This window comes from Ornithorhynchus anatinus, chromosome 14, assembly GCF_004115215.2.
Source record: "Ornithorhynchus anatinus isolate Pmale09 chromosome 14, mOrnAna1.pri.v4, whole genome shotgun sequence".
Classification (NCBI taxonomy): Eukaryota; Metazoa; Chordata; class Mammalia; order Monotremata; family Ornithorhynchidae; genus Ornithorhynchus; species Ornithorhynchus anatinus.
The window spans coordinates 1,554,837-1,566,793 of record NC_041741.1 but is presented as its reverse complement, the minus strand read 5'-3'; the positions used below and the strand labels follow the sequence as shown (position 1 = coordinate 1,566,793).

General features: G+C 61.3%; 1 protein-coding gene across 1 annotated transcript; it reads left to right on the top strand.

The window, feature by feature from the left end:
- The first annotated feature begins 591 nt into the window (after nucleotides 1–591).
- DACT1 (dishevelled binding antagonist of beta catenin 1) lies at nucleotides 592–11,682 on the top strand. The gene is made up of 4 exons (XM_029079274.1): nucleotides 592–891; nucleotides 3,608–3,740; nucleotides 4,941–5,096; nucleotides 8,789–11,682. Exons 1-4 carry the CDS (start codon nucleotides 592–594, stop codon nucleotides 10,666–10,668), a joined length of 2,469 nt encoding a protein of 822 aa, XP_028935107.1. The 3' UTR covers nucleotides 10,669–11,682.
- Nucleotides 11,683–11,957: the final 275 nt, after the last annotated feature.

The window sequence follows — 11,957 nt, the reverse complement described above, 5'->3', positions numbered from 1 at the left end:
AGGAAAGGGAAAGGGAGAAAGGAGAAGAGGAAAAGGGAGAAAGGAGAGAGGGAAAGCAGGAGGACAGGAAGAGAGGGAAAGGGAAGGGGGGAAGAAAGAGAAAGCAGGAGAGACAGAGAGAAAGGAGGAGAGGGAAAGGGAGAAAAGGGGAGGGGGGAGAGGGCTAGGGAGAAGAGAAGGAGAGGAAAAGAGAGAAAGGGGGAGAGGAGGAGCGGTCGGGAGGGCTCCGGGAGGCGAAGGAGGGAGGGAAAGGGGGGAGGGGGCTGCAGAGCCCGAGGAGGAGGAGGAAGAGGAGAAGGTGGGACCGAGGGCTGGACGAGGGAGTGTGACGTTGCGCCGAGCGGGACCTTATCAGCGGCGAGGCCGGGCTGGGGGTGGGGGGGTGGGGGTGGGAAGGGAGGGGAGGGGGCGGCCGGGACCAGAGCCGGAGGACCAGGGGACCGGCAGCGGAGGGCCAGCGTCGGGAGCGGAGGGCCGGGAGCGGGCGGGACCGGGAGCCGAGGGGCAGGGCCGGGCGGGAGCGGGCAGGGCGAGGCCCTCGGGGCCCGGACCGGGCGGATGCGTTAGCCGGGGGGGGGGGGCGCCGGGGCCATGAAGGCGAGGCCGGTGGGGGAGCGGGCCGAGGGGGCGGCCCGGGGCGGGCAGGGGGAGGCGGCGGCCGAGCGGCGGAGGCCCCGGGAGCGGCTGGAGGCCACGCTGGCCGGCCTGGCCGAGCTGGACTACCTGCGGCAGCGCCAGGAGCTGCTGGTGCGGAGCGTTCTGCGCAGCCCTCCCGGGCCCGGGCCCGGGGCCGGGGCCGGGGCCGGGGACCCCCCGGTGGAAGCGGCCCAGCGCAGCCGGCTGGAGGAGAAGTTCCTGGAGGAGAACATCCTGCTGCTAAGGAAACAGCTGGTGGGTAGCGAGACCCCCCCCGCCCCGGCCCGGGGCCGGTCCCGGCCCGGTCCCCTGGAGGCCCTGGCGCGGGAGGGGCGGGATGATGATGATGATGATGATGATGATGATGTTGGGATTCGTTGAGCGCTCACTATGTGCGGAGCGCTGTTCTAAGCGCTGGGGTAGACACAGGGGAAATGCGGACCGACCCGCGGTAAGGGTCACCTTGGAGACCCCGCCCCGGGCATCACCGGGCACCGGCCGGGCACCACCCCTCATTCATTCCTTCGATCGTATCTGTGGAGCGCTTACTTCCATTCATTCATTCATTCATTCATTCATTCATTCATTCATCGATTCATTCATCCAGCCCTAACGGATCGAGCTCTTACGGCGTGCAGAGCACTGGACTAAGCGCTTGGAAAGTACGGTTCGGCATAAAGAGAGAGCCCACGGCGGGCTCAAGGTCTGGGGCGTGGGGGAGGGGGGCGGGGGAGACATCAAAACAAGTAATCAATCATCAATATAAATAAATAGGATTTATATATATATTTAAATTCTATTGCTATATGCTGTGGGGCAGAGAGAGGGGGAGAACAGCAAAGGGAGCGAGTCGAGGCGTGACTCGGAAGGGAGGGGGAGCTGACGAAAAGGGCTTAGTCCGGGAAGGTCTTACTGTGTGCAGAGCACTGGGCTAAGCTTTTGGGAGAGGACGAATCGGCAATAAAGAGTGACACTCCCTGCCCGCGATGGCAATTTAAATCAACGAAATGACAGCCGTATGGCTAAGTGCGGTGGGGCGGGGAGGCGGGGGAAGAGCAAAGGGAGCGGGTCAAGGCGAGGCAGGAGGGAGTTGGGAGATGAGGAAAAGTGGGGCTTAGTCTGGGAAGGCCTCTTGGACGAGGGGGCCTTCAGTAAGGCGTTGAAGGGAGTGGGGGAAGAGTCACCGTCTAGCGGATTTGAGGAGGGAAGGGGTTCCAGGCTAGAGGTAGGACGCGGGCGGGGGGCGGCGGCCTTCCCTCTTCGGTCCCTCCGACGCCCCAGATTTTTGGGGGGTGACGCGGTGTCCGGCCTGAGCAGGTCTGACCCCGGGAAGTGACCGGGCCCTTTGTTCCAGGGACGGCCCTGGGTGCCCCCCGAAAAAAACCCACCCGACGAAGGAGAGGGCTGACCCCGACCTTCCGGACCGACCCCCGGCCACCCGGACTGACCCCCGGCTTCCCGCCTGCCAGGGCCCAGCGGGGCCGCGGGCTAATGATAATAACGATATAGATGTTAAGTGCTCACTGCGTGCTAAGCAATGTTCTCAACACTGGGGTGGATGCAAGGTGATCGGGTTGTCCCACGTGGGGCGCGAAGTCTCTCTCCATCGCCGTCTCACGGGTAACTGAGGCCCGGAGAAGTGGCTGGCCCGGAGTCACCCAGCAGACGAGGGGCGGGATTGGAACCCGCGACCCGTGACTCTCGAGGCCGGGCTCTTTAAGCCGCGTTTCTAGTCGCCGGTCGCCTCCGGGGGTCGTGCCGGGGGTCGGCAGCCAGAGGACCCAGGCCGGGCAGGCGGTGGAGGGGTTTCACGCCTCCCCCCTCGACGCCCCTGATTCGAACCAGATGCGCGCTGCGGTGCTCCCTCTCCTCCGTCCCTAGGTGGCGCTGTGAGCGCGCGCAGAGCCGAGTTCAAATCCTGCGGCCCCCTTCCCAAATGGAAAACGCGTTTGACGCCTCTCCCGCCCCTCGGGGGCTCCCCTCCCTCTCCCCGCCCGCTGCAGCTCGCCACCGGCAAGGCCGATGAAACCCAACTAGACGGCTCCCGCGGACCCTGAGGCGGCCCGCGGGGTGACGAGGGGCGCCGCAAAGCCTGGGGCGGACCGGTCTCCCCCCACCGTCCCCTCACCGTTCGTAACGATAACGATGACGATGTTGGTATTGGGTAATAATAACGATAGTCGGGGTTTCTGTTAGGCACTTACTGTGTGCCGGGCCCTGGACCGAGCTCTGGGGTAGATACAAGCAAATCGGGTTGGACGCCGCCCCGGTCCCGCGTGGGGATCACCGTCTTAATCCCCATTTTACAGATGAGGGAACTGAGGCACGGAGGAGTGGAGTGACTTGCCCGAGGACGCAGAGCCTTCAAGTGGCGGAGCCGGGATTAGAACCTTTCGACCCCCAGGCCTGTGCTCCGTCCACTAAGCGCTTACTACGTGCCGAGCACTGTTCTGAGCACTGGGGTAGATATAAGGTAACCAGGTTGTCCCATGTGGGGCTCACGGTCTTAATCCCCCATTTTACAGATGAGGTAACTTGAGGCACGGAACAGTTGAATGGCTTGCCCAAGGTCACACAGCGGACGAGAGGCGGAGCCGGGATGAGAACCCGGGTCCTCCGACTCCCGGGCCCGTGCTCCTTCCGCTAAACCGTGCCGTTTATCCCTTGAGTGTTCTTGGGGGTGCTCTCCCATCGCCTCCGTCTATTAGTGACCCGAGGGGTAGTAAGAAGGTTTATGCCGCAAGCATTTGAGAACCCATTGTTGGCCCAATTAGAGGAAGTGGAAATCAACAAATGTGTCATTAAGGCGTTTTTATTTTCAACGCTCGGGAGCGAGCCGTGTCGGAAAATTACGCGCCCTGTCAGATTAGCAAGATGTTGAGGCGGGGCGATTTTAATATTCGTAGGTAGGACCATCTGCTCAGCCTCTCCACTGTGCGCGTCGGGCTTTCTGTCTGCTTTTGCCCCTTAGAACTGTCTGAGGCGGAGAGATGCCGGCCTGCTGAGCCAGCTGCAGGAACTGGACAAGCAGATCAGCGACCTCAGGCTGGACGGAGAGAAGACGGCGGAGGAGCGGCTGGAGACGGACAGTCGGCCCAGTTCAGGTAGAGCACTGGCGCGGGAAACGGAAGCGCCGGAGGGGTGGCGTGTCCCGGCGAGGCCACGGGAGTCGGCAGGCTCTGCCGCCGGTCCGTAGGGTCACCTTGGGCAAGCCACTTCGCCTCCCTCGGCCTCGCTTCCCCCGTCTGTAGAGTGGGGGTGGGTTCCCTGCTGTCCCTCCGTCTTAAGCTGTGATGAGCCCCCCGGGGGGCAAGGACCAGACCGTATCCCGTAATCAATCAGCCGTAATTATCGAGCTCTTACCGTGTGCGGAGCGCTGTACTAAACGCTTGGGAGAGTCCGGTGGACACGTTCCCCGTCCCCGAGGAGCTTACGGGGGGAGGGAGATATTAATATGAATGTTACAGATATGTACACGAGTGGCGTGGACCCAGGGTGGGGTGAATAAAGGGTGCAAATCCCAAGTCCAAGGGTGACGCAGAAGGGAATGAGAGAAGAGGAACCGAGAGCTTAGTCGGGGTTATCTTGCTGCCGCAGCATTTAGCGCAGGACTCGTCACCTAGTAAGTGCTGATTAAGTAGAAGAATAACGGTAATCGTTCCCCCGTCGATATCCACGCGGCCCGTGGATTATTAAGGAAATCCTTCGCCGAAGCAGACGGAGAGGCGGATCCACTCATTCCCCCAGAAGGACGGAAAGCGTTCAGCTAGGGCGGCCGAGGGACGGCAGAGATGGAGCCTCCCGCACTTCCCAGTGTGGGAAGAGGAAAGGCTGCCGTTCTCATTTCTGAAAAGATTGGTCTGACCTTTGATCCAGAAGCGTCCCCTGGGCCTGGAAACCGGTAACACCTCAGCTTCCTGAGGCCACTTCAAAGTTACCGGCCATTTGCCTCCCCAACGGACTCTGGAGGGGCGACAGTTACTCTCCTTTGAGCCCCCACGGGATTCCAGCCCATGGCCTCTGGACAGATCTGAGTGTCTCTGTGGAGCAGCTCTCTTCCTAGATCCGCTGGGTATCAGGCAGGGATTGACTGGAGGTGGTGGATTCGGGGGACTTCCTCGCCTCCCTCCCCAGCCCCCCGGCTCCCGCCGGCTGGAGGAACAAAGCTCACGTTGTCCCAAACCCTGTGAACGAATCACCTCTCCCCGTCCCAGGGGCCAACCGTCTCCCTCGCAGGCAGGAAGCGGGCAGCGGTTGTTCAAAGCCGGCCGATTCCCTAACGGTGTCTGCATTCTCCGTGTCAGGGTTTTACGAGCTGAGCGACGGCACCTCCGGATCCCTCTCCAATTCCTCCAACTCCGTCTTCAGCGAGTGCTTATCCAGTTGCCCTTCCAGCTCCTGTTTCTGCAGCCCTTTGGAGACGTCCTTGAATCTCTCAGATGGGCGGCCCAAGTCTGCAGGTGAGGGGAACGGTCAGAGGCCCGGTGGGGGGGGGGGGGGGGGGCGGCGCTTCGACGCGACCAACCGTCCGGGTCGGGATGGAGCGCGACGGAAGGGTCCGGAAACGGCCGTGAGTCTGCTGTTGAACGTGACCGCTCCCACCCCTCCCGGCCGCCCCCCCAATCCACGTTGGCACAGGCGGTCCCCTCGGATGTGGGCACGAGGCGCCGGGAGCGGCATGACCCGTTATTATTTATTATTATTACCCTGCTATGTTGCCAGGCCTCTGCCTCAGCCTTACTGATCAGTACAGTGGAGGATTCTGAGACAGTGGGGCTTGTGAAAATTCACCTAAATAGCAGTTAACGGCAAGGTGGACACAACAGCATCACAGAAAAATCTGAATTTAGCAATGCCGTGCGGGGGCCTACCTTGCAATCACTGAATCGAAGGTGACTCTAAAGTTATTCTAAAAGTGCCTTTTCCACAAGGAGAGGATCTTCAAGAACACAGCCCCTGTGTGACGGGGGAAGAGCCCGGATTAGTCCTCGTGACTAAGGGTTCTAGAAACCAGTGGGGTCCAGGGACGGTCCCAGAAGCTGTTTACGTGCTTTTCCGAACTCGGACCAGCTGTTGCGAAAAGCTGCGTCTCGTCCACTTGAGAGCCTCGTGCCTCATCTCCAAGAGGCTGGGATTTATATTGGCCAGAGTAGCAGGGTGACCCGGTGGAAAAAGCCCGGGCCTGGGGGTCAGAGGATCTGAATTCTAATCCTGGCTCTGCCGCTTGTCTGCTGCGTGACCTTGGGCAGGTCACTTAACTTAGGCGCCTTCGTTTCCTCATCTTCAATACCTGCTCTCCCTCAAACTCAGACTGCGAGCCCCCTCTGGGACCTGATTATCTTGAATCTACTCCAGCGCTTAATATACTGCTTAATACATGGTAAGCACTTAACAAATGCCACTATTATTATTATTCGAAATTACTAATTAGTGAATACTAACTATTAATAATGAGGGTGTTTGTTAAACGCTTACTACGTGCAAAGCACTGTTCTAAGCGCTGGGGGAGCACAAGGTGATCAGGTTGTCCCACACGGGGCTCACAGTCTTAGTCCCCATTTTCAGATGAGGTAACTGAGGCACAGAGAAGTGACGTGACTTGCCCAAAGTCACACAGCTGACAAGCGGCGGAGCTGGGATCAGAACCCACGACCTCTGACTCCTAAGCCCGGGCTCTTTCCGCGGAGCCACGTTTGTAGTATTACTACTACTACTAATAACAATACTGATAATAGCCTAGTGTATTTGGTGGGTGTAGATGGCCCCAGTAGTTGAGGAAAATCAGCCCAGGGTAGGATCGTTACCTTTCTAAAGTGAAGAAAAAAAATCTCAGGGTGAAGCTATAGGAGAGTCAGAGCACTGACTAATGCCCTCTGGGCTGGAATGCCAATTTGCCATGTACCCCCAGATGCCCCCTCACCGGTGCCATAGGTGAGGCGGGGGACTAGGTAACCCTCTTAAAGCATTTTCTTAATTATCGGCCACACTAGCGATGCTTTCCACCTTGCCTGGGTCTAGATTCATAAGCGTGGCCTAATGGGTGGAACACGGGCCCGGAAAGTCAGAAGGCCGTTAGAGAAGCAGCGCGGCTCAGTGGAAAGAGCACGGGCTTTGGAGTCAGAGATCGTGGGTTCGAATCCCGGCTCGGCCACTTGTCAGCTGTGTGACTTTGGGCGAGTCACTTCACTTCTCGGTGCCTCGGTTACCTCATCTGTAAAATGAGGATCGAGACTGTGAGCCCCACGTGGGACAACCCGACTCCCCCGTGTCCACCCCAGCGCTTAGAACAGTGCTCGGCACATAGTAAGCGCTTAACAAATACCAACATTATTATTATTATTATTATTCTAATCCTGGCTCTGCCACCTGTCTGCTGTGTGACCTTGGGCAAATCACTTAACTTCCCTGGGCCTCAGTTACCTCATCTGTAAAAATGGGGATCAAGACTGTGAGGCCCATGAGGGACATGGACTGTGTCCAACCTGATTACCTTGTATCTACCCCGAACAGCGCGCTTCGCACATGGTAACCGCTCAACAGATACCACAATTGTTATTATAAAAACTGAGGCAGTAAAGTCCAGCGGATAAGGCTTCTAGATCCAGCTCTGGTCCTAGCCTGCCGTGCGACCTGGGCCAATCGCTCCGCCGTTTTTCTGGTTTCATCAGTTAAATGGAGGTGATAAGCCCTGCTTCTCTCTGCCTCCTAGGGAGGCCCGAATGAGACCGGTGGGGGGAAGATACTCTGGGAAAATCAAAGGACTTGACACATTCCAGAAGGCATTAGAACCCAGGACCTCAGACTTGGCTTCCCTTCTGGCTAGGCCTTGGAAGAAAGGTGGAAGACAGTGAATGCTAGGCTGACCCTGGCGAAAAAGAACGAGACCTGGCGGCGGGGCCCTTGTTTACCTTAGGACCTTGAAAAGAGTCAACTAATCCTCATCCCCCTCTGCTCTGGGCATCCCGAGGATTGGGGGTGGGGTGGACGGCGGGCCGTCTCTTTGTTGTATTCGGGAAAAGGAAACCCGAGGTCGAGTTTCCGAACGATTCGACCCCGTGGTGTGAGAGCAATTAGGCGGGAGGGCATGTTTTGATTTTTGACTTGCTGGCTTACCTCTTTATGGAAAGGGTTTGTGTGCGGAGGCTTTAATCCCGCCTAATTTGGGAGGATCGACCAAAACGGAGGGACCTTAATGGCAGCTGTGATTGAGGATTACAGAGCAGTTTTCACCGCCAAACTCTGTCTCCCCTGAAGAACCGGAATGGGGACTCGCGCCCCCCTGGCCCCCCACCCCCTATACCTCGATATGTAGTATTGGCGGTCGCTTCCAAGTAGTCTTCCCGGTCCCCGGCGGGACCGGGAAAGAAAATGAGAACGATGGCCCTCTTCTCGGTGTTTTGAACACGCCGGGCATCTTGGTCTCTGAGGCTCAGGGCTTTTTGGTACAAGAATCAAACTCTCTGTTTCGACTTTGGGTATTTAAGAAAGCGGCCTCCTCCGAGGGGACGGATCCCAACAGATTGCTTTTATTAACTTTCCGGAGAGTCCCGGCGAACTGTTGTTTTAGTGTCTCGGGCCCGCCCGCTCCATCTATAGGGGGAGATTTTGCTGTCTGACTGGTTTCTCTGCCCTCCCGTTGGGCAATGGGCAATGAGCCTGGAACATCGGGGCCCCGGGGCATCGTTGGGCTAGAAGAAACCGTGGAAGGGTCAGGAAAAGGTGGGGAGGCGTCGGGATCAACCCCAACTGTGGGGAGCGGTGGGAGAGGCACGAAATGGAAGAAGGATGGCCGGCTTCTTTGAAAACGGCAAAGCATATCTCCTTTCTCCCCTTCCTGGTCCATCAGAGGAGTCTGGGAATCTGCAGCTAAACGTAACTCAGAACATCCAGAGTCCTTCAAAGCTCAGGGAAGGCGGAGTTAGTAGAGAGGCTAGGAGTCTTCTTCCCACTTTCCCGGCTTCCAGGCTCCCATCCCCATCAAGACAGAGGTCCGAGAGACAGCCGTGCCCTCGACGTCTTCTCCGTCGGCAACCCCCGGGCCTGCGTCGGGGTGACCCGCGGCCGACGGGGGCTTCCTCCCGGCCGAGCCGAGCTGGGGCCCCGACAGACGTGAGGTCGGTTTGATCGACTCGTGTCTTTTCACCTCTTGCAGATCTCATCGGGTGGCTGGACTGTAGAGAAGGCCAGTGTGAAGAGCAGGTGCCCGGCGGCGGCTGCCGCTCACCGTCCAGCCCCCGGGCCGATTCCCTCGACGTCGTGGCTGACGTCAACCCCAAATTCCAGTGTGACCTGGTGTCCAAGAACGGGAACGACGTGTACCGCTACCCCAGCCCCCTCCACGCCGTGGCGGTGCAGAGCCCCATGTTCCTCCTCCCGGTCCCCCCCGGCGGCCCCCCGAGGGAGGGGGAGCCGCCGGGCCTCGGGGCCGGGGACCCCCGCCTCGGAGCTGAGCCGCCCGCCGCTGCCGCCCACCCGGACGACGCCTTCCTCCTCTCCCCGAGCACTTCCTGGCCGGCCCCCGGCCCCCCGTCCAGTCAGAAGATGGCTGGCTACATCCTGAGCCTGGTCCAGAGAAAGGTGCAGCCCGTGCGGACTAACAAGCCGCGGACCAGCGTCAGCGCGGACCCGGCCAAGGCCGTCCTGCGCCACGGGAGCGTGTGTGTGCGGCCGGCGGGCGGGGGACCCCTGGCCCACGGCATCCACCTGCCCGGTGCCCGCCCTGCCTCAGAGACCGCTGCCTTCTCCTCCCCCCAGCCCAGGCCGTGGGCCCGAGAGCCCAAGGGTGAGCCGCCCGAGAACAGAAGGGCCCCGGCGGGCTGCCCCGCCGGCGCTCCCGGCGAGCCCCAGGGCGCCAAGCACGCCACCCCGGAGCTCCCCCGTGGCTCCGCCCCTGGGCCGGGGGACCCCCCGAAGGAGAGCCCCCCACCCTTCCCCGCCACTCCCAAGGACGGCGCCGACCGCGGCCTGGCCCCCCTGCCCGAGAACAGGGCGGTCCAACCACCCAAGAGGGCACCCTCGAAGAACGGCGGCCAGGGAGCACCTCGGCCGGCGTCCCCGGCTCCCGCACCGGTCCTCCCTCCGGCCCCCGCTCCGGCCCCCGTTCCGGCCCCGGCTCTGGCCCGCCTACCGGAGGAGAGGCCGACGGCGGAATCCAAGAGCCGGGCGTCTCCCCCACGGAGCCCAGGCGCGGGCCGGCCGAGGAAGGGTCCTTCCGCCGCGGGGCCACAGAGGAGCACCCGGCCACCCCAAGGCAGCAAGCACGCGAGGGGCTCGAGAAGCTCCACGCCGAAGGTCAGGGCGCCCACGCTTCCCTCGGCGCTCAGCGGTGTCCAGGCAGTGCGCGAGAAGGGCAGGGTCGGGGCCCGGAAGGGCCGGCTCCCCGACGACTCGGATACAAACAGGAGATCCAAGAAGCCCTCGGCCAGGGGCCGGAGGGCCGGGGGCGTCCCGCCAGAGGCCGGCCGACCTGGCAGATCCCCGGGCGCCCAGCGGCCGGGGACCAGGGCTCACGGCCCCGGCCGAGACGCGTTGGTGGCCAAGCCCAAGCACAAACGGGCCGACTACCAGCGGTGGCGGCCGGCGGCCGAGGCCTCCTTCGAAGACGCCCTGCGCAGGGCCCGGAGGAACCGCCGCGAGGCCGTGGCCGTGGCCCTGCCGGGCCGCGGCCCGCCGCCTCCCCTCGCCAGCCCCTACGCCTTCGTGGCCAGCGACTCCGAGTATTCGGCCGAGTGCGAGTCGCTCTTCCACTCGACCGTGGTGGACACGAGCGAGGACGAGCGGAGCAACTACACCACCAACTGCTTCGGGGACAGCGAGTCGAGCGTGAGCGAGGCGGAGTTCGGGGGCGACAGCACGACCACCAGTGACTCGGAGGAGAGCGGGGGGCTCCTCTGGTCACAGTTGGTCCAGACCCTCCCCGAGCTGCCCGACCGCCCCCCCGAGACCTTCGTCAAGATCAAGGCGTCGCACAATCTCAAGAAGAAGATCCTTCGCTTCCGGTCTGGCTCTCTCAAGTTGATGACGACCGTCTGAGGGGCTCGGGGGGGGGGGGGGGCCCGGGCTGGAGGGGAGGGGGGGATACGCCCTCGCCCCGGGCCCTGCCTTTTCTGACCGAATTTAAGAGGAAGGAGGGTCGGGCCTCATCTCCCCGGGCCCCCTCCGTCCGGAGCCCTTGAGGGGAGAGATCGGGACCATCCCGAACCTTGTCCGGGCGGGAGAGGGTGCGGCCCGTGCGGGCTGACGTGATGCTTCCAGTCCCGTTCGGGGGAAGTCCAGCCTCGTGGGTTCATCGGAGGGGACGCGGGCTCCACGCCTTCCTGCCTCTCACCCAGGGAAGGGCCGCCGTGGGGCGCCGTCCGGCCCGGAGCCACCTGCCGTTGTCTCCTCTGGGCCCTCCCTGAGTCAGAGGCGCCTGGCAGCGGCCTGGGACGGTGTCGTCTCCGGCCTTTTCGCTTCTCTGTCCTTTCTCGCCCAGTCCCCGTACTGATCTGGATCCTCTCCACCGAGCTGCACAGCCCAGGCACGTGGGGGTTGGGGTTGGATCCAGGGAGGGGAGCCGGGGGCGGGCTGGGGGGAGGGAAGCAGAAAGGGGGTGCCATCCAGAACCCATCTGCCCACGGATGACTTTAGGCCATAGTTTGGACTCTCCCAGTCCCCTCCGCCTGGAGCGTGGGCACTGGCTAGTATTTCCGTCCAAACGACTGGTCGCCACCCCCAAGGGATAATTGGCCCTCAGAGATCCTCTAGCTTTTGGATCCCTCCGGTCAACCGGCCTGGCCAGCGACACCTCTCTCCTCGAGGCCCGGATCGTGTCTGTGCAATGCTCCCGGATGGCGGGGCGGGGTCCGCGGGGAGGAGGGCTTTATTTACTACTCTGCAAACTGTATCGTGTAAAATCGCTTTCTACCAACATATGCATGTCAGTGCGTGAGTGGCGTCTGTCTGCCGTTCCTGTCGACGTAAGCCGTGTGCGTTTTTATATATCATTGTGTAAATTAATAGAACACGTTATACACTGTAATAAACAGTCCGTTTCAGTGCCGTTAAGTTTGTTACCGCTGTATAAAACCAGATGTGGGAAGCCACAAAGGCCCGACTCAGCGGGGTTTGCCGGCAGTGAGGAGAACCGCGCGGGAGAGCCTGTCTGACTCGTCTTCCTCCTGTCCTCGTCGTCACAGGTAGCCGCAGAGAAATCGCCTTAAGTGTGGCCGTCCTCTGAATTTAGGGTAGGGTCTGGTCTGATGCGTTGCTTAGTTCTCCCCCAGGGATGGAGTGAATAACGAAAGGAGTCTACTCCTCCGCTCCCGGCTTTTGCCAGGAAG

What these genes read in the sequence shown, in the direction of transcription:
- DACT1 (XM_029079274.1), top strand. Translation starts at nt 592, where the DNA reads ATGAAGGCGAGGCCGGTGGGGGAGCGGGCCGAGGGGGCGGCCCGGGGC. An exon ending in GGACAGTCGGCCCAGTTCAG is followed by an intron (nt 3,741 to 4,940) that starts GTAGAGCACTGG and finishes TCTCCGTGTCAG; the next exon opens with GGTTTTACGAGCTGAGCGAC. An exon ending in TGGGCGGCCCAAGTCTGCAG is followed by an intron (nt 5,097 to 8,788) that starts GTGAGGGGAACG and finishes CACCTCTTGCAG; the next exon opens with ATCTCATCGGGTGGCTGGAC.